Source organism: the organism of the source record quoted next, unplaced genomic scaffold, assembly GCF_019419815.1.
Source record: "Pyrus x bretschneideri cultivar Hongxiangsu unplaced genomic scaffold, Pyrus_bretschneideri_v1 Contig11, whole genome shotgun sequence".
In the NCBI taxonomy this organism is placed as follows: domain Eukaryota; kingdom Viridiplantae; phylum Streptophyta; class Magnoliopsida; order Rosales; family Rosaceae; genus Pyrus; species Pyrus x bretschneideri.
The window spans coordinates 3,309,036-3,327,855 of NW_025999402.1; the positions used below are offsets into that span (position 1 = coordinate 3,309,036).

Genomic DNA, 18,820 nt, shown 5'->3' on the forward strand with positions numbered 1-18,820 from the left:
GGCAGGGATGGAATCCATTTTTCGTCCGAAAGGAACACAGTTATGGTGGAGGAGATGCTGAAGGTGCTTAGAGAAGCAGACTGGAAGCCCAGCCTACAATGGGAGTCATTACCAACAGAATTCGCATAGGATTCGCCTTATGAACCGCCCCGGGCTGATGGCACTGCAAGTCTGCAACTGTAAACACTGCTGAACACAGCATCGCGGGCGAGTCACATGAATTGGGGACTAAGCATTGAGATTTAAGATATATTCAGATGTGATTTGCAGAACACTGTTGAATCATAGTTGAGGACTTGTAGAGAGTTTAACTCTCGCTCTTCCCCGTCCTCGTCCTTGGGCCTCCTTTGTAACAAAAGGAAAATTTACAAGTGAACTATCTGATTCATGATGATTCCAAATCCTGCCCTTGCAAATGGCCCTTTATGTGGAAAGAAGTTGTGCCTTTGCAATTCGACGTGGATTTGAACTCCGTGAACTGTCTAATCTAACATATAACCACTAATGCAATCGTTTTATAATAAAATATCCTGCCCGAATTTTTTCAAGGCAAATGGTTATTTTTGAAAGAGCAAATTGTAGCAATGGTCCCTCAACTAAATATTCATGATTATTGATCTCTTAACTCATCAAAAAGTGCAACTATGATTCTTTCGTCAACTGTCAGAATTTCGTCAAAATGATTCATGTTAAAAGGACCATGCTGCAATTGGATTAAAGTTAAAAGCATTATTGTTCCAATTAGGTTAAAGTTGAAATACCATTTCTCCAATTAGGTTAAAGTTGAAGGACCATTGCTATCATTTTTGTCAATTGGTTTTCCCTAATTATCTTTGATTCAACCTCATGTGCCACGCACGTAACTCATTTTGACAGAAATTCTAACGGAGTTGACAAAAAAGACCATAGATACACGATTCGTTGAGTTACGCGACCCATAGTCACGAATTTTATTTGAGAGACTATTACTCCAATTAAGTTAAAGTTGAGAAACCATTGCTACAATTTCCTCTTTTCGAAACACTAGTGTGTGTTCAGAGACTCATGAAGAGGTATATATCACATTTCATAAAGACAAAACGAACTGCTTACCATAAAGCAAATATGAAGTAAAATGGTCATGACTCATGTAGAGTATATTCGTGGGGATTTTGAGTCATATAGTATCGTGTCTAAAATCGCTACCCGTAAAAGTGAGCAAATATGAAACTAAAATGGCTGCTCGTACAATAATTTGTTCCCAGTGGTTATGTTACATCAACGGCAGTTCCAGGGATCCAGTTTCCACGTCTGCAAAGGATTAACACGATTACAAGACCAAACCAATTTATAACACAAGAAGTCAAATAAAGGAAATTTACATACAAACAGGGGGGAAACAATCGGCGGTGGCAGCAGGAGAACACTGAACATGCTACTCCCCCTGCACTAACCCAATGCAAACTCCGATGATATCCGCCTACTCCTCCAAAACCTTTCAACATTAGATCAAAACTAGGCATATGCATCCAAATGTGAAAACACACCGAAAAGAGATGATAAAACCGGGAATTCCAACAGCTACAAGTGGGTGCATGCTGCTCTAGGGAAAACGTAAATTAAGACGAAAGTTGGAACCTGCCACTAGGTTTTTTTCTTCTCCATCCCTGAAATTTTAAACCAATAATACTTTACTCTTGAAAGCCCGTAGAAAAGACTAATAAACCAAAAAAAAAGAACATACAGTTAGAAAACATACAAAAGCAGCATAGTACACAAACGTCAGTCCCGCCAGGACAATAAATGCAATTTGGAACACATTGTACCTGTAATGCAAATACCAAAATGTATAACCATATCAGTAGAACATACATACATAATACAAGTCTAATTAGATTGAATCGGAGAAAACAAAACAGCTCACTTGTACAGATATCTAATTCCACGAAGAGATTGCAAGGTGTGACCAAATATTTCTTGTGCTGCAGTTGCTTGAGCATAGTATGCAAACGCTGTGGAGCAGAACTGAATCACACTGAAACAGTGGAAACCAGTAATAATTACAATCGTGATTTATAGAAATCTTCAGAAATTTAGGGAACCATGAACACGCAGTCTTCATCTCATATGTAAATGAGAATCACAAAGATACTAACCTGATGGAGCTAAGCAGTATAAGTCCCACGTTAAATAAAAATGAATTCATTAGAGTAGCACCCCACCTGAAATGAGTAAATTAAATTTATGAGCAACCAAGCCTTTTGGTGATTAAACTATGAAGGTGCATACAAAAACTGTTAAATACGTAAGGCCGGAAACAGAAATATCATTACTTCATCGGATGAATTGTGATGAAAACTAATTTCATCCCAAGCATCATGGCCCCAGCAATAACTGCAAGCAGGAGGTAGAAGCAGAAGAATGCAAACGCAACAGTGCCTAAAAGACCTGATGAAGAAGATAAGCAGATCAAACTCATTCAGAAGAAGAAACTATATAATGTAGAGGCAAGAGAACTATATTATGAAAGTACCCCAAACATCATCCAGCTTGATGAAAACTTCATTCAAGAAAGGAGAAAATGGAGGGCTAATCAATAGATATATGACGATATGAGCAATCCAAGCCACTGAAACAATCAATCTGAAAAACACGGGCAAAAGGTTTCAGTATGAATAAATCATCAGTCATTAAAGAAAGCATGACACACAAGAAAACAAGAACTATGGCAGTAGATGCTATGACAAAAATCATGAATGATAACAAGTCATAGCCTTACAGAGAATAAAGTATTCCTAACCACCCAAGCTATATAAATGTTACAGCATAATCAAGCTATATTCAAACATCACTGCCTACGGTGAGCACGAACAAAAATATACCATAGTGAAATGCATATATTATAATTATAAGTTATATCAAATGCTTGAATTTCTCTTCCACAACATAATCTTTCTTCTTCCTTGTCTAAGACTTTCTGCTCTCAAATATCTATCTCATCTCAATCATCTCAGGAAGCCAGAGCCGTTTAAATCACTAAGCATAATTAGATATTACAATGATTAAATGGACAACATCAGCACTCACCCTAAAATTCCCAACACAAGTTTTGCCAAGTACCCAAGAACCGTCATAGCCCAAGCAGTCTCAGCCTGAATTGACGCAGGACAATTAGAATAGAAGAGAGCTATATATATCAAATGTACAACAAGTCGCATGTGTAATTCCCCTTACCTTCTCTCCTTGAGGATACACCTCTTCTAGAAGTTTTACATCTTCTTCTAATTGAAGCAGCTCCTGCAAAATTAAGCAAAGAAAACTTTTGATGACTTAAGTTGTTAAAACAAGACAGAACAAAAAAATAAAAACTGATGCCTAACTGTGAAATAAAATTTACACTATATGCAGAAATTGGATATACCTTTTCCACTGCCTTTACATTTTTACGCCATTTTCTACCCTTAGAGCCGCCTCTTTCTTCTTGATGAAGCGCATCAGCTGCTTTCTTCAACTCTTTCGCTTTCTTGCCCAGTTCAGTAGCTTCCTAGAATATAACAAGGAAAACTACCCATAAGCAATCAAAACAATCTTCATCATCTTAAACTTTACGCTTGATAGAAAATAAAGTAGTACCTTGATATACTGTGACCGAGTAATAACAGCCTTTGGACGCCGGATGAATGAAAATATGAGTCCCAGCGGTAGACAAGCAATGCCAATACCACCGAATATCTGGATGATAAAGAAGGATGTGGATTTAATATATTTTATACTATATAAAAAGTAGATGGGAAAATGCAATGACACTATAATATCTTTTCATCAAGCAATAGTTCTCAAGATTTAAACAAAAGAAGCTCATCTCTTTTCATCATCCACACTCATTTATCTAAAAATGGGTAAAGACTCCCCAGTTATCACATGCATATTCAATAGCAACACAAATATGTGACGAATTCTGGGAATAAACTTACGGTAAAAAGCACGGATCCAACAATGGTAGCAAGAGCAACGACATATTCTGGAAAGGTAGTACGCATTGTCCATGTTTTCTCTGACGTATCACTTGCAAGATATGCAGAGCACTGTAAGAACAAGAGAAGCAGGACACAAATAAAACCAATATGAGTAAGAGGACCAAGTTGGTGCAATCATAGGCCAATATAACACCATGTGACAAGCACATACCGCCTTTGCGCCATTTATGCATTCATTACTGCTAGAAAAGTCAAATGAACTAAAGGAAGCTGTGGAAGAAGAGAGGTGCCTAATAGTAAAGTCCACCTTCCCAACTAGCCCTGGTAAACAATCAAAGAGTAAACAAACGATACACAATCCAGAGTCTTCTAACAAAACATGTACAACAAAGAATCAAAATTTAACCAAACAAATACTTAAAACTCGTGACGCACAGTTGTCGAGAAAAGAACAATTCTTTCAGTGCAAAGCAATAAATGTTCAGATGAAAATGACAAGTGAAGCGAACCAACCGTATAAGATTCCGAGCACAAGAGCGCAGACAATGGCAGTCACCCCTACCCACAACAAAGCGCTTCCAATCCGTTTTCCAACACTCCTGAACACAAAAACACAAACTCAATTCACAAATCAGCAATAGCAAGCTGAATAAACACAAGAATCTGACGAGCATTCATAAGAAAATCATAATTTTGATCAAAAACCCTACAAGTACCTACTTGTCCTGGTCTCCTTCGTAGTAGAACATAGCAAAGGGGATGATGAAGAATACGAGCACGGCGTCAAGGATATAGATTGCGAGCCACAGATCCTTCATCGGGAGAGTGAGATTGCACGCGCCATTATATATCGCGTGGCGACACGCCTGGCGGTTGGCCACGTCGGCCGGCAGCATGAGTATTGAAATTGCGGCGACGGAGAGCCCCAAAACGACGACGAATTTGGGGAAGTATGCCTGGTTCTTATCGTCGGGGTGCTGGTAATTGACGAGCAGGTAGACATTGAAGACGAAGACGATGATGCAGAGAACAATGGCAACGATGACGAGCGCGAGGTTGAAATCGCCCATCGCGGCGGCGTCGTTTCAGCTGCTCTCGATTCGAATCGAATCGAATCGGAGAGATCGAGAAGGGGAATCAGAAATTAGGGTTAGGGATGTGAAATTGCGCGTTCGAGTGATCGCAGATCTCTGTCGCTGGTTCGAAGAGAAGCAGAGCCGTTGAGGGAGAGAAAGGGAAAACCGGGAAAGGTTGAAGTCTCGGTTCCAGTGAGGTGGTGTAGGACCTGTAGGTCCGTTTTGCCGTTGGAGTTATAATTACGGTTCTGTCCTTGAAGAGATAAGGGCGGCGAGGGAGGTGGTTCGGGGGTTTTATTGTAAAATGAGGGGCTGTCCGCGACAAACAGCGACAGGCTGTCAAACATTGAGGCAATGCGGCTAGAGGCCGGTTCGAGACATGTATAAATCGCTCGAAAGCTCCGCGGCGGAAATGACGTGACTGACGTCATTAATGCGGGAGAGTGTTCAAACTAAAAAGTGGGACCGTCTTCAATTTATTTTTGAAAGTTTTAACAAAGGTCTCGGTACTGTTTATTTTTAACGAAAAATTACATTTTTAACTGATACTATTCATTACACATTTATTTGTTATTTTTTATTCAAATTAAAGTTTTTTTAAACTTTTCGTTAGTTTTCTTTTATGAAATTTTTTTATATTTTATGGATAATTTCATATTTGCTCCCTATACTGTTGAGGATTGTTCACTTTGGTTCTTCTTCTTCAACTTCACTGGTGTTAGTGCAAAATACTTCCTAGTTAAAATGTGTTCAAAGTTCAAACGAACAAATAAACCGAATTGAATTTGCACTCACTTTAAATCTTTTTTGTTTTTGTCACTATTATTCTAATTTAACACATATTTAAGAGTTTAATTGCTGGTTGGAATTAAAAAATAGCGAAACAACTTTCTCGAATTTGCTTATTGAATTTCCCTCAAATAAATAACTATTTTCAAATTTGCTTATTGAAACTTGGATTTTTGCATACCCGTTCCGCACATTCTAGCCTCTTATTCTCCGTAGATTTTTTCAATCGATGGCTAATAGAGAGAGTTGTATAAGAGATGAAAAAAAATGTGCAGAAATCATTTCCTTTTGATAATAGTCAATAATCTGTAGACTATTAAGTATCTAGAGTAAGGTAGTATTTTAAGGTGATTATATCAAATTTTCAACAATATATGCAACCTAAATTCTTCTTATGATAAAATGAGAAACAAAGAAAATTAGGGTTTGCGAGAGCCGAGAGTAGAGAGAGATGGAGGAGCTGCAGACTCAGAAGGTGAAACGAGGGAGGGTGCAGTCTGAGAAGGAGAATAGGTCTTTGTATATTTGCATGGTCCAGTACGTGGGGGATCACCCTCGTTACATTGTCCACTCCATCGATTTCGCAGATTTTGTTATCATGCTCCTGTAAGATTCACGCTCAACCTCCTACTGTTGACGGCGATGAGCTCGTGACAACCAAAGTATGCGACTTCTGTTCCTCCGGCTCCGGTGAATTGCCCCTGCTGCGGAATTAATTTGGCTTCCATACATGACGAGAATCTTTGCTACTCGCCTGGCTGTGGCGTCTTCGGCTCCCAAATTACTTTTGCCGGCGGCTTGGAACCCGATAGGATAAAGTCAGGACCCTCATTGACTGCAAGTAAGAAGATTTATGTGTTTGAGACAGGTTCTATTGTCGAATCGAATCCTTCCATTAAGCCCCTTTCTGAAAGCAGCCGCAGGATTATAACCGAGGAATTCATAGGGCGAAAAAACCCAACCGTGTATGGTTGAGTTCAACGGGGACGACGGGAAGAATGATCTCTATGCTCTCTCCCGTTCTCCTTTTTCTTTGTGTCTCCCTCCCACTTTTGAGGTACTTTATGAGACATCCAAGGAATGGGTTACTCTGCCGGAAACTCCATTCTTCCACCTTCGTAGTGGTCCTTATTTTTCTTATGCTGTTGTGGGCACTAAGGTATTGGTCTCCAGCCTCGAAACTCCTGTGTTCTGCTTTGACGTGGCCGAGAAGGATCCCGAACGGCAACACTGGAGACAACTGTCTTCCATGTTCTTCAATGGCATGGACTTTCCCTTCGCGGGCAAGGCTTCAGTCCTCGACTTGGATGATAGTGACGATGAAAAGCTAATGTTTGCGTATCAAGAGACCGACCAAGAACATTCTCTTTGAGGCCTAGCTGCTTACCGCATGATGGAAGACAATGAATCTGTTGAGCTCCTTGGCTCTAATCTGATCCCCTGATCAGTTGCCTTTTCAATTTCGCAGTTATGGATCGCACAAGTATAGAAGGCAGCGCTCCAAGATGCGTTTTCTTGTCATAAGATTTCACTTTTCCGTTTCAAGGTCGACTAGTAGTATCTCTGTCGACATCCTTGCGTCTTGCATCTTTGAATACGATTTCTATATGGAATCGCCTTGCCGCACCTCCATTGCCCAAATGGTTGGTTGCTTTCTGATAGCCAAGCCAACCTTAGAGAGCAAGTGCCATCCATGGACTCGTGAATGATATTGACCGCTCACGCTCCACTGCTTGCTTCTGCTTTGTGCTGTACAACCTTAAGAAGCTTACCTAATAGGATTGAGGAAAGGCCAACAGCTGCTCAAGAGGCCGACGATAATTAGGACTTGTTTTTAATTACCAGATTATAAGGTCAACTATTTCTACTTATATTTTTTAAGGGATGTTCGTCTTGTTTGGATTGGATGTACGAATTTGTTACATATTTATAGTAAGAGAATAAGATGCAAAATATTTGTGTTTATATTGTATTTCTAGTTCAAGGGTTTTGTCAGACGCACCATGTCATAGCTGCCTCTAATTTGTGCACGTCTGTCGCAGCGGGAGGCAACTCCGGCAGCAGCAAAGCGTTTTGTCGGTGTGGCGAAGGGTGGGAATGTGTCATCACTAGGACCGAAGGACCGGATGCTTGCAAGGCCTTCTTCAGCTGTGGTGTAAATTGCACCTGTGTTATGTATGTCAATCAGCGTAGGAACAAACTAATCTAAATTATTTACAGTTTACAAGTACAAGGAACAATACTTGGCTCAGGATTCCTTTCAATGACGACGTGACAACAATTTACTGTACAATTGTTATAATTGGAACTATTCATTCTTTTTATGACCTTAAATATTGATGTCCCATTATTACTGAAAGAGGAATGACTCCTATGTAAGGAGCCTAGCAGTGTCCGTAAATTAGTTCATATATGGTCGTAACGATAATGCCTAATTCTTTGACAGTTATGAAGACGGGATAGTGACAGAGGAGGCCATGACGGTGAAGGAGGAGGTAGAAAATTTAGGTGCAAACGAAGGAGGAGGTAGAAAATTTAGGTGCAAACGAAGCGTACTGCGAGTGTGGCGAAAGCTAGAAATGTGTCATCTTCAAGGTTGAACCTGAAGGACCTGATGCTGGCAAGAGCTCCTTCATCGAATGTGCTGGTAGTTGCAGCTGTGTGACTGATAGCTATAGGGCGCACCAAGAAAGTGCATATGTAATGGGTTGAACCCTAAACCCTAAATTATAGCTTGTAGAAATTAAACCCTACCCCATGCATGCTTGATATTAAATTATTAATGGCCTGGTAAACATGTATATGCATGTTCGATTCTGTATGTGTTTCCTATACAAATAATCAGTTCATGTTTGGAGAACGCTGTTTTGCTGAAGCGTTGAAATGTGCTGATTCAATTAACAGTGCTGTAATATATTGGATAAAAGCTGTTGATTTTTCAAATAACCAAATTAATTTCACTTGTTGTACAAGAAAATAAAGATAATTGAAGGGGAGAAATACAAGGCGTCAAGCCTTGAATTCTTGAAACCCTAATTAAATAATTGAACCCTTCATATTTGATAATGCTCTATAATCTAGACATGAATATATAATTATAAGGCTAAATTTTTTTCTTGATCCCTGTGGTGAGATATTACTTTTAAATCGACCCATGTGGTGAAAAAAGTGTTAATCTTAACCATGTGGTGAAGTTCGTTATCAATCGTAATCCAAATTGAAATTTCTGTTAAAATCTCATCCACATGCAAGGGTAAAAAGATCATTCCATTCTTTTTTCTTTTCTTTTTGGTAATTCTACTTTTTATAATCAACAAAAATAGAAGGAAAAAGAAAAATGAAATCCCTCCCCAATCCCTACCCTTGTCAGCCACAGCCCACCCACCACCTTCCCCCCTCTCTCTCACATAACCCTAGACATCCCGTCCATCATTGTTCTTAAAATGAAAGTAAATGCAATGTTTGCATAATAACTTATATTCTAATCTAAACGCGGCGAGGTACTTTGTGATTTTTTAAATCTTGAATTTGAACTCTTGGTTCTCTTGAAATGAGAAAGTTTGATAATATGAACCTTGTAATTTTATTGTTTATTTTTTTTTATTGTAGCTCTAAAAGTTTAAAAAAAAAAAAAAAATTATGTCCATATAACGTTTTATGATTCGTTGATGGAATCAATAAAAACGAAAATAACAATTTTGCCTCTACAAATGACAGAAGAATGAGGAAAAATCCAATTTGGACTATGATTGATAACGAATTTCACCACAAGATTACAATTAATAGTTTTTTCACCACAGAAGTCTATTTAAAAGTAGGGTATCATCACAAGGATCACGAAAAAAATTTGGCCATAATTATAATGATATACACCAACACTTACACCATGAACTCGACCATGGAGATCAAGCAAGGAATGACGTTTTCTCAACGCGTGCATTTTTTCTGTCTAAAGAACAATTGGTTTTTATATATCAAAGTATCAACGTTGCATACATTCTAAATTTTTACGTTGAGATTCTCAAAGGCATCATTTGGTATATCGATCACTTCTTATATTTTGAGACGGATTCGAAGACACGGATTCGAAGAGTGTACCATCCTTTCTTGCATACTGTGACGACCTTCCCTCCATGTGTGCTAAACACCTTCTTCATTTTCTTAGTTTTCTGCTTAACCTGCTCCGTCAGTTCTGCCATCTAATTCAAAACAAGTATTGAATGAGATCGACGGGAAAGTAGGCAATCCTTTTTTTCCAAAATATATGATATTAATCGCAGCTTTTTGAGAACATATATAGCTTGCTACTTGCCACCTTAACCTTTCTAAATTAGCAAACCGAGACTTCTTAAAATAGTTGACATGGGAAATTAGTTGATGTCCTGGATGGTTGGGTTGTTTTTTTTGGTTGACTACGTTTTTTTATGTCAGAAAGTTTAATGGGAGGGGAGGCTACTACATCCCAGGACCAGGCATACCACAATCCTTTTTTAGGACTTACAGAGGGTTTTGTGCCCCCTTTGTTGGTTTTTCAGATCACCTACCAACACAAGATTGCTGGCAGCGGAATGCGAACCTTAGTGGGGCGACACACAAGGCAGGGACCTTACTAACTGAACCAATATGTGTTGACTTTTCGTTGACTACTTTGCATAAGTGTCATCACTTCAAAACGCTAATATAAGTTGTAACTAAAAAGGTATTAAAAAAAAAAAGTTAAAAAGTGTTTCTGTAACGAAACTTATGTGTGTTCTCTTGCTTTTGAAATGGTTGGCCAAAAGAGCAAAAGTAAAAATGTTAGGATACTTCTTTAGTCTAAACAGCAACAAAAAATAAGACCAATAATGCAGAAATACAACATTTCCATGTGCAACACAGAACATTTTGACAAGGATTGTCAGCAGCATTATTGCTGACTTATGCTTCCTTCAATAAATTTCTATCTCCCAACGTTGACGTTTTAAAATCCATTAACGATAAATTTTTATATGCATGAGCAACTTAGATAGACTGAACACACTTTTACAGTAACACCTCAATCTAATAACGCAATAGTACGTGCAATATCATTTCACGCCACTATAGTTATATACGACTTCATCTAACTCCTCATATGTTACAAACTTTTATGGTACATATGGTCAATAGAGATGACAATAATATTTGGGGTGTGCTATCTACACACATCCTTTTACTTCTCTCACACCCTTTATTAACTTCTGTCATTTTATCTGCTTTAATTCAGTAGATCTGACAACCGCAAATTAAACACACCCTGTAGTATTTTATGTATCATTCAAGAGCCATGGTTTCAAACATACCCCATCAAATTGGTAGACGCCGAAAACTTGAGGTTCCAAAATGAAGATGTGAATAGAATGCTGGATAAATTATAAATGTATACTGCAACTGCAACCTCACTCATTATAAATTAATCAGAGATTGATACTGAACAATGAAATGATGGGAGGTCTTCGATCCTAGGACCATCTACAAACTAAGATTCTAAAATCATGTTACACGAATTATTGCAACTTAAAAGTACAAGTTGTTATGGAATAAGCCAATTGAAAAAGAAGACGGCATCCGCGAATCTGGTTTCTTGTCCTCCAAGCTATATCTTGAGGTTGGTTCGAACTCGATACCACCCTCTTTTCCAAACGCCGACGACCTTCCATCCTTGTTGCTCGAAGAAGGACCGAAGATCTCGACTCATTTCCCTCATTTGTTTACGTCGCTCTCCCGTACTGAAAGCCACAATTCTCGAATCGAATCGATTTAAATGGCGAATCTCTTTGCTCCCTTCACTTTTGATTTCGCTTTAATTTGCCTATGGCTATATATGTAGATGGTAGAACTTTCCTTGCCCTAATTAGTAGATTCAGTTTTGTTGGAAGCTCGTTCACTGGTTTGCTCATTTAGTATGTAGAGGAGAAGGTTCGAGCCGTTTTCTCCGTTTGGTTAGGTGGCTTGGAGAATGGAGGCTCTTACTTTACTAAAAATTCCTTAACAAACAATTTCGTTGGACATCATAGCTCCAACTTGTTTCATTGATTTAAAAGGTAAAACCATTTTTTATCCACTAATAGAAATTACCGTACTCTTTTTTTTTTTGGCAAAGTAATTTAGCGTATTTTTAGACACTAACTTCGAAACGTGTTTAGTCATTTTAAAAAAAATTAACTTTGATGGTAAAACTGTTAAAGTTTTGAAGAGACAGGTTTCCATTATTAATAGCATTAATATTGTTCGCACTTAATCACTCGTGCAATCAATATGTGTGTAATTTTTATGCTTAGAAATGGAAACATTTAATATAAGTTATGGGTTATTTCGTAAGATTGCCAAAGTGGGTCTTTTTGCTTTATCCAACACTAACTCCTTTCACTTACAATGAAAGTTCATTTTAGAGAAACTAATACGCAAAGTCTATCACATCTATTTTATAAAGAAATTATAATAATATAATAGCTAAATTACATAAAACTACTTCAACTATTGGATCATTAGTAGTTTCATACCTTGTTTTTAAAAGTTTCAATATCATACCTCATTTACGAATTTTTTACAATTTCATACATTCCGTCAGTTTTCTGTCAATTATTCCGTTAAAATATTAAAAAATTAATTAAATATTAAAAACTTAAAAATAAAATTATTTAATAATTTTTTTAAATGGGGACCCACCCTTCACGCCTTCTTCTTCTTCGGCTCTTCCCGTGTCCTCCCCCCAAAACTTCTTTCGCCCCTTCTTCTTCTTCTTCGGTTCTTTCCGTGTCTCCCCCACCCCCCCCCCCCCCCAAGCTTCCTTCACCACCCTTTCTTCCTCCATCTCCAAACCTACAACCCACCTAAACAGTCCCTTAACTCCATCATTGCCGCTCTCTCTTCCTCATCCTTCAAATTCAACCCCACAATCGCCTCCCCCAACCCACAGCTGGCCTACGCCCAGACATTCGGGTCCCGATAGGGCGGAGGAGAGCGACTGGGATGAGTTTCCAGAGCGGAAATCGGCTGGGAGGAGAGAACAAAAGAGCTAGGAATCGGACGCCACCAAGGACAACGAAGCTAGGGATGGGCGAGGAGGGGGAAAATCGACGCCGACGAGGGGGTTGATGCTGGAAAATCGGAGAGGGGAGGTGGAGAGCCAGTGGCGCTTGAGAATAGGGGAGAATGTGATAAAGGGGGCAGTGATGAGGAAGAAGCCGTCGGCGCCGAAGAAAGAGGAGGACTGAGGGGAAGGTGGGGGAGGGGAGACGGAACTAGAGGAAGATAGGGTCGAAGATGAACGACTGGTTGAAGTTGGAGGAGACATTGTGGGATTTGGGCTTGGGGAAGTTGGGAGGGAGAAGAAAGGGTGAGGGGGATAAGGGGTGGGTCTCCATTTAAAAAAATTATTAAATAATTTTATTTTTATAGTTTTAATTAATTTTTTAATATTTTAACGAAATAATTGACAGAAAACTGACGGAAGGTATGAAATTGTAAAAAAATTCATAGATGAGTTATAACATTAAAATTTTTTAAAGACGAGGTATGAAATTGTTAATGACCCAATAAATGAGGTATAAGAGTTGCATCTCATTCTTTAATTGAACCTCATGTCCACCTCTTTCATTGACCATGACCAATCAACTCTCACATGTCTCTTTTCTATAAAAATAACATAAATATTACTTGTACCACTTATTTGTACCGGCATTGTATCATCTTCTAATAGAGGTGAGATCCACATGTGTTGACGAACCTATACCTCTAAAAATAGGTGGTAAGTGTAGCGTACTTTAAAAACAAAAAAAAATCTACATTTGAGCACATTATCCAATTCAGCATTCGATTACTACTACAAGCCAACTTTTAACATCAAATTGTAGTAGTCATCGGAGTTGGAGTTGGAGGTGTGTGTGGGTGGGAAGCGTCATTGGCCGGTAGAAACACAAGTTTAAGAGCATTTTTAAAAGAGACATCACAAAGTCAATTTCAGCAATAACAATAAAAATGATAATATTAATATTTTCAGCTGAAATGTCAATTTTTATGTGACATGACGTGGATTGACAGCAAAGTGGTTGCTGTAAAAGTTGACTTCAAATCTATTGTTTCTAAGAAATTATTTATTACTTTAGAAATGCTCTAAGACACCGAATTGGATCCGCTCCAGATCTTGGAGTTCGAAGTCTAAGGAAAAACTAATCTCAAATTGAATCCACAGGCCTCCATTCACTCATTTTTTTGGCCTACCACTCGCAAACCAACAATTCTAGTTTCTTTTACGCACCAATCAATGGTCCATATGGATTATTCCTTGTCTAAGGTCGGAGCTAATCCAATTTCCTAAAACACCATAAAAAACAGACACCCTTCTCAGCTACCAGTCCTTCGGAGAAGAAGAAAGACTGACTGGTGAGTGGACCAGTTACTCACCCGCGCCTCCTTCCCTCCATGGACCTTCTTCCTCAGACCTCCACAGGTGCGTTACCTTTCCCTCTCTCTTTGCAATGGAAGACCAACCGTCGTCTTCCTCCTCCTCCGCCTCCTCATCTTCTTCTTCTGCTGCTGCTGCTTCGACCAGTAGGGACACTTCTGGCGGTGCTGCTGCTTCTGTCGCTACGACGTCGTCTTCGAACGCTTCCCAGGTGCGGGAAGAGGAGGACGATGACAATCGGTACCAGCAACACAACCATTTCCGGCATCCGGAGCTGGAGCAAAACCACGAATTCGGCACTTTGTACGGTGGAAATGTGCCCGCGTTCGATGAGGTGTCGACGGTGATTACGGATGACACGTGGTCCTGCATCATCGTCCTCCTAACCTTCTGGTTCTTCGGTTTGTATCCAATTGTAAAATTATCTGTCTCAGGTTTTTATGGTTAATTAATTACTTGATTATCCATAATTTGATGGTAATTGGATGTTTCAGTGTCGATGACTTTGATTTTGGGAGTTTACGGGTCTTCGAGTTTGGAACTTGGCCCTAATACTTCAATTCTTCTGCAACCTAACCCATTTTTTGTGCAGTCTATTAAGGTAGTTTTTGCTCTAATTTTTGCCATTTTCCATTTTTTGATGGAATGCCTGCTTTTTTGTGCTGTTTGGCAATCTGGGTTGGTTTTTTGTTTGGTCTTTGTTAGGTACAAGAGCTGAATATATCAAATCCCGGGCCTATACTATATGGTTTCTACAGTAGTCCACCTCTTGATACTGCCACCATTTGGTCTGAAACGCGTACTGTCTCGGTTAAAGCTGATTCCCATACGGCAAGTTTGCATTCTGTCACAAGAATTTTTGAAATCTTTTTTGAGCATGTGTTAGTTGTTGATTAGGATGATAATTCGTTGTGCTTCTTCTTCAGGACTGGATATATTACCTAAATGCGGGGTCTCAAATAAGTATATCATACAGCGTGAACTCTCCGAGCTCATCTGTTTTTCTTATTATTGCTCAAGGTATATAACCTACATTTCCTTTTCTTTCCCACGCAAAATGCTCCTCATTTTAGAAATACTCATGCTTGTTAGTATCTATGCTTTATATATACTACTACAGCAATTGAAGTTTAATATCTTTACTTGTAATTTTTGAGTAAGTTTGAGTATGTTTTGGTTAGTGTAGCGGGCTGCTGAGGAAATTGGAATACCAATTGATTAGTTTCGTGATGGCTGCTATGCAGTCATCGACCCTTCACTCAAATTCCTGGGTATATACCTAGAAATACTGTTTTATAGATAGCAAGCCACATAAGTGAGCGAAGACTGCAGACCAACTTTTTAACTGAAGTCATAATTAGCCACTTAGACCAACTCCAATGGTGGGCTAAAAGCCAAATTATCCCCCAAAATTTCCTCCCAAACCCACTCCAACCCAAGGGGAAATTTTGAGCTAAATGCTAAATGCTAAACCAATGCCAAATTCCCCCCAAAATTTAGCCCAGAAATCAGAGTGGACTCCACCCAATATTTATCGAAATTTATATTTTTTTAGATTAAAATGTTCATAAAATTAATTTACGATAGTCTACAAATTTATTTTTAAAAAAAAATTTAATTTAACAAAAAAAAAAAGCCTAAGTTCATTCTTTAATAATCCTGGGCTAAAATGGTTGGAGCAGAAAAATTGTTTTTGGGCTAAAAGCTAAATTTTTCGGGTTAAAAAATTTGGCTTTTAGCCCAACCATTGAAGATGGTCTTACACGACCTATTTCTCCGATTTCTTTTTCTGTGGTGTCTTTGTGCATTATTTGAAAAATAAGAATTTTCTGCAGTTGTCCATGCATTTTTCTTTATTGCAAAGTTTATTCAACCTCCATAGCATTCTGAAGCCAGAACGTTGTAGGTAAAGAAGGCCTTGCTCAGTGGCTCGAAGAACCGACATACCCTAATACTACTTTATCATGGAACCACATTCATGGTGAGACGAAGTGTGGAATATGATCTTATTGTCTTCTCAACACAATCGTACTATACTAATGTCAGTAATTGCTTCCTCACAGGTAGTGGTATGATTGAGCAGGACCTATCAAAGTCTTCTACCTACTATGTTTCTGTGGGTAACTTGAACGCAGATGATGTGGAGGTAATTGTGGAACATGTAGAATAAACTATAACCTAGGAATTAATGCAGATGTTACTATGGTCTGTACTCATCCGATTAAAATATTGGGAAATGGTACTTATGAGATTAATACAATCCTTGTTGCCCGCAGCATACTGCTACAGTGAGTAACAGGTTGAGTGAGAGTAAGAATGCAAAACCTAATTTTGCGCTAGGCATAGATCCTGATTTGTTGGTCTTGGGAGTATCTCTTGCAAGGGCCTCTATTTTCCCCTTTTCCGAATGCTATTATAGCTCACATTAAAGAATTTTGTTGCTGGTCTGATGTTGATTTGTTACCCATTCACGGTATTCACTTGTGTTCCTCTTGACGTTGAACAGGTGCAATTAAACTTCACAATGAATGCTTTAGTGTATAATACAAATACGGCTTATTCCAAATGTACTTTCGTGGATGAATCCTGTACTTTGAAAATTTTGTTTCCGGAGGGAAATGTGGCTGTGTTGACCACTCCTGGTACAGAGCAGGTAAAACTAATCTAGTGGATTATCAAATAAATAGGCTACGCTGGAAGTTGGTACTCTTTCTTCTTACGTTTTTTGGTTTCCTCAGGATACTCCTATGGCAAACCAGTATGTCAAATTATCATATGGCCCAAGATGGACCACATATATCGTTGGTATAGGTAGGCTCGTTTTCTTATTTCTTTTCATAGTGTAACCTTTGTCTGTTAATCTGTATCATATTTAATTATTTCAGCCTGTGTAGGTGGGATGACTGTGCTCATGTTGTTGGCCTTCAACTTCTTAAACAAGTACCGATGTACCAATGAAGATGGAATAAGAGTACAACATGATGAGTTCAGATCTGAGAGAGCCCCATTGCTTGCCTACAAAGATGATGATCAATCAAGTTGGGGCTCATCTTATGATTCTGCCTCAAACGATGAGGGGGATCTTGAAGACTTTCTGGCTGGAGAAGGGAAGTCGTCAAGAGATGGTGAAAGTAATAACACTCGTCGTCTTTGCGCAATCTGCTTTGATGCTCCCAGGGACTGCTTTTTCCTTCCCTGCGGGCATTGTGTGGCTTGTTCTGAGTGTGCAACAAGGTATTTTTCTCAATCGTTTATAACTTTCTATAGTCATATCTAACTGAGAAGTTGCTCTGCGCTGTACCCTGCAACAATTTCACAAACTAGTTATGTCAGTTGGCGAGGCCAATGCCCATTAGGCTATCAAAAGTTCTGATTTCATACAAGGTTCATCCAATAAGCTTCTAGAATACTAGTGAACTGTGTTCCACACGTCATATTTGTCCTGTTTATCTGTTTCAGATCCAATTTAGTGATTGATTACGTTTTTCAAATTTTCACAGGATTGCGGAGGCAGCTGCTACTTGTCCAGTTTGTCGGAGGAACATAAAGAAGGTGAGAAAGATCTTTACAGTTTAAGTAATTCAACCTCCTTGTAGTGCTGGTGTGCGCCATTCTTTACTACCTGCCAATATAACTGATCAGAGCTAAATTTAGATGGTTACCTACTTACCTGGGTAGTTTCTGAGTGTGGATTAAAAAAGGCCATGCCCTGTCGTTTTACAACAGCTTACCCATATGTATTATTATTTCCGGGTATAGAGAGCCTCGATACACCTAAATAGGATAAAGAATTCAAAATTCTCGATTCTTTTCTTTCCCACGTTGTAGGTTGGGTTAAGTTATTTGATTTTAAGCTGTAATCTTCAACGATAATAATGTTGTTGATGTATATTGTTTGTTCAACCCCTTTTCAGACTGCTCTACAAATTTATGCATCTTATTTTGTGTGATTGAACTCAATTTGTCACTAGACCTTGTTAATGTAGGGAAAAAGAACTGGTTGTAAAACCGGGTTCATGAATGTTTGTTCCCAAGTTTAATCTCCTCCTGTTTAAGTGTTTGAGAAGGCTGATGTGTTGGCCAGGACAGTTTTGCTCGTCTGTTTGTACCCAAGTTCGATCGTTTCTTGTCTACGTGTATATGTAGGGTTTGGGCAGTTGGTTAGAATAATGTGTTTGTGGTTTGTTTCTGGTGAGACCCTCTCTCATAAATTAGAACTAGAGCAGCCTTGTCAAACAAAATCACTAGCAACACGGGCATCTTACTTTTCGAGGTTTGCTCACCCATGCACCTGGATTGTGTGCACGGTGTATTGACTGCGTATCTCCACTATAGTGTGTCGTCATTATACTGGACGGATACATCCGCAAACCGTACGCACAATGGCCCATAGCAACGGAATATATTCATTGCTAATTGGTAAACAGTTAGAAATATCTAAGATGAATTGCATTGATGAAAGTCAGGTCATCTCTAATGGAGAGGGTTAAAGGTCTAAAAGTCAAAAAATGACATGATTTGCCCAAAAATTTATTTTCAACCGATGACTATGCTATAGTTTTATAGAGCTCACC

The 18,820-nt window shown here is 38.8% G+C and overlaps 2 protein-coding genes across 3 annotated transcripts; one reads left to right on the forward strand and one right to left on the reverse strand.

The window, feature by feature from the left end:
• Positions 1 to 1,204: 1,204 nt before the first annotated feature.
• LOC125472795 (LIMR family protein At5g01460) lies at positions 1,205 to 5,318 on the reverse strand. Of its 2 annotated transcripts, XR_007254699.1 has the most exons (15): positions 4,677 to 5,318; positions 4,470 to 4,555; positions 4,168 to 4,277; positions 3,954 to 4,064; positions 3,613 to 3,711; positions 3,401 to 3,523; positions 3,214 to 3,276; positions 3,067 to 3,131; positions 2,513 to 2,622; positions 2,313 to 2,427; positions 2,136 to 2,201; positions 1,904 to 2,014; positions 1,739 to 1,805; positions 1,366 to 1,646; positions 1,205 to 1,290 (listed from the first exon to the last, which is right to left on the reverse strand). XR_007254699.1 is itself a non-coding variant. In XM_048574645.1 (14 exons), the coding sequence occupies exons 1-14, from the start codon at positions 5,024 to 5,026 to the stop codon at positions 1,599 to 1,601; spliced, it is 1,524 nt and encodes a 507-aa protein (XP_048430602.1). In that variant the 5' UTR covers positions 5,027 to 5,318; the 3' UTR covers positions 1,205 to 1,598. The 2 variants fall into 2 exon arrangements, 1 of the variants encoding a protein (XP_048430602.1); XM_048574645.1 differs by having other exon boundaries at positions 1,205 to 1,646.
• An 8,996-nt stretch (positions 5,319 to 14,314) lies between these two features.
• Positions 14,315 to 18,201, forward strand: LOC103966331 (E3 ubiquitin-protein ligase APD2). Its single transcript, XM_009379486.2, has 10 exons — positions 14,315 to 14,647; positions 14,741 to 14,847; positions 14,952 to 15,077; positions 15,173 to 15,266; positions 16,153 to 16,227; positions 16,310 to 16,392; positions 16,753 to 16,899; positions 16,985 to 17,057; positions 17,141 to 17,480; positions 17,747 to 18,201. Exons 1-10 carry the CDS (start codon positions 14,320 to 14,322, stop codon positions 17,820 to 17,822), a joined length of 1,449 nt encoding a protein of 482 aa, XP_009377761.2. The 5' UTR covers positions 14,315 to 14,319; the 3' UTR covers positions 17,823 to 18,201.
• The last annotated feature ends 619 nt before the right edge of the window (positions 18,202 to 18,820 follow it).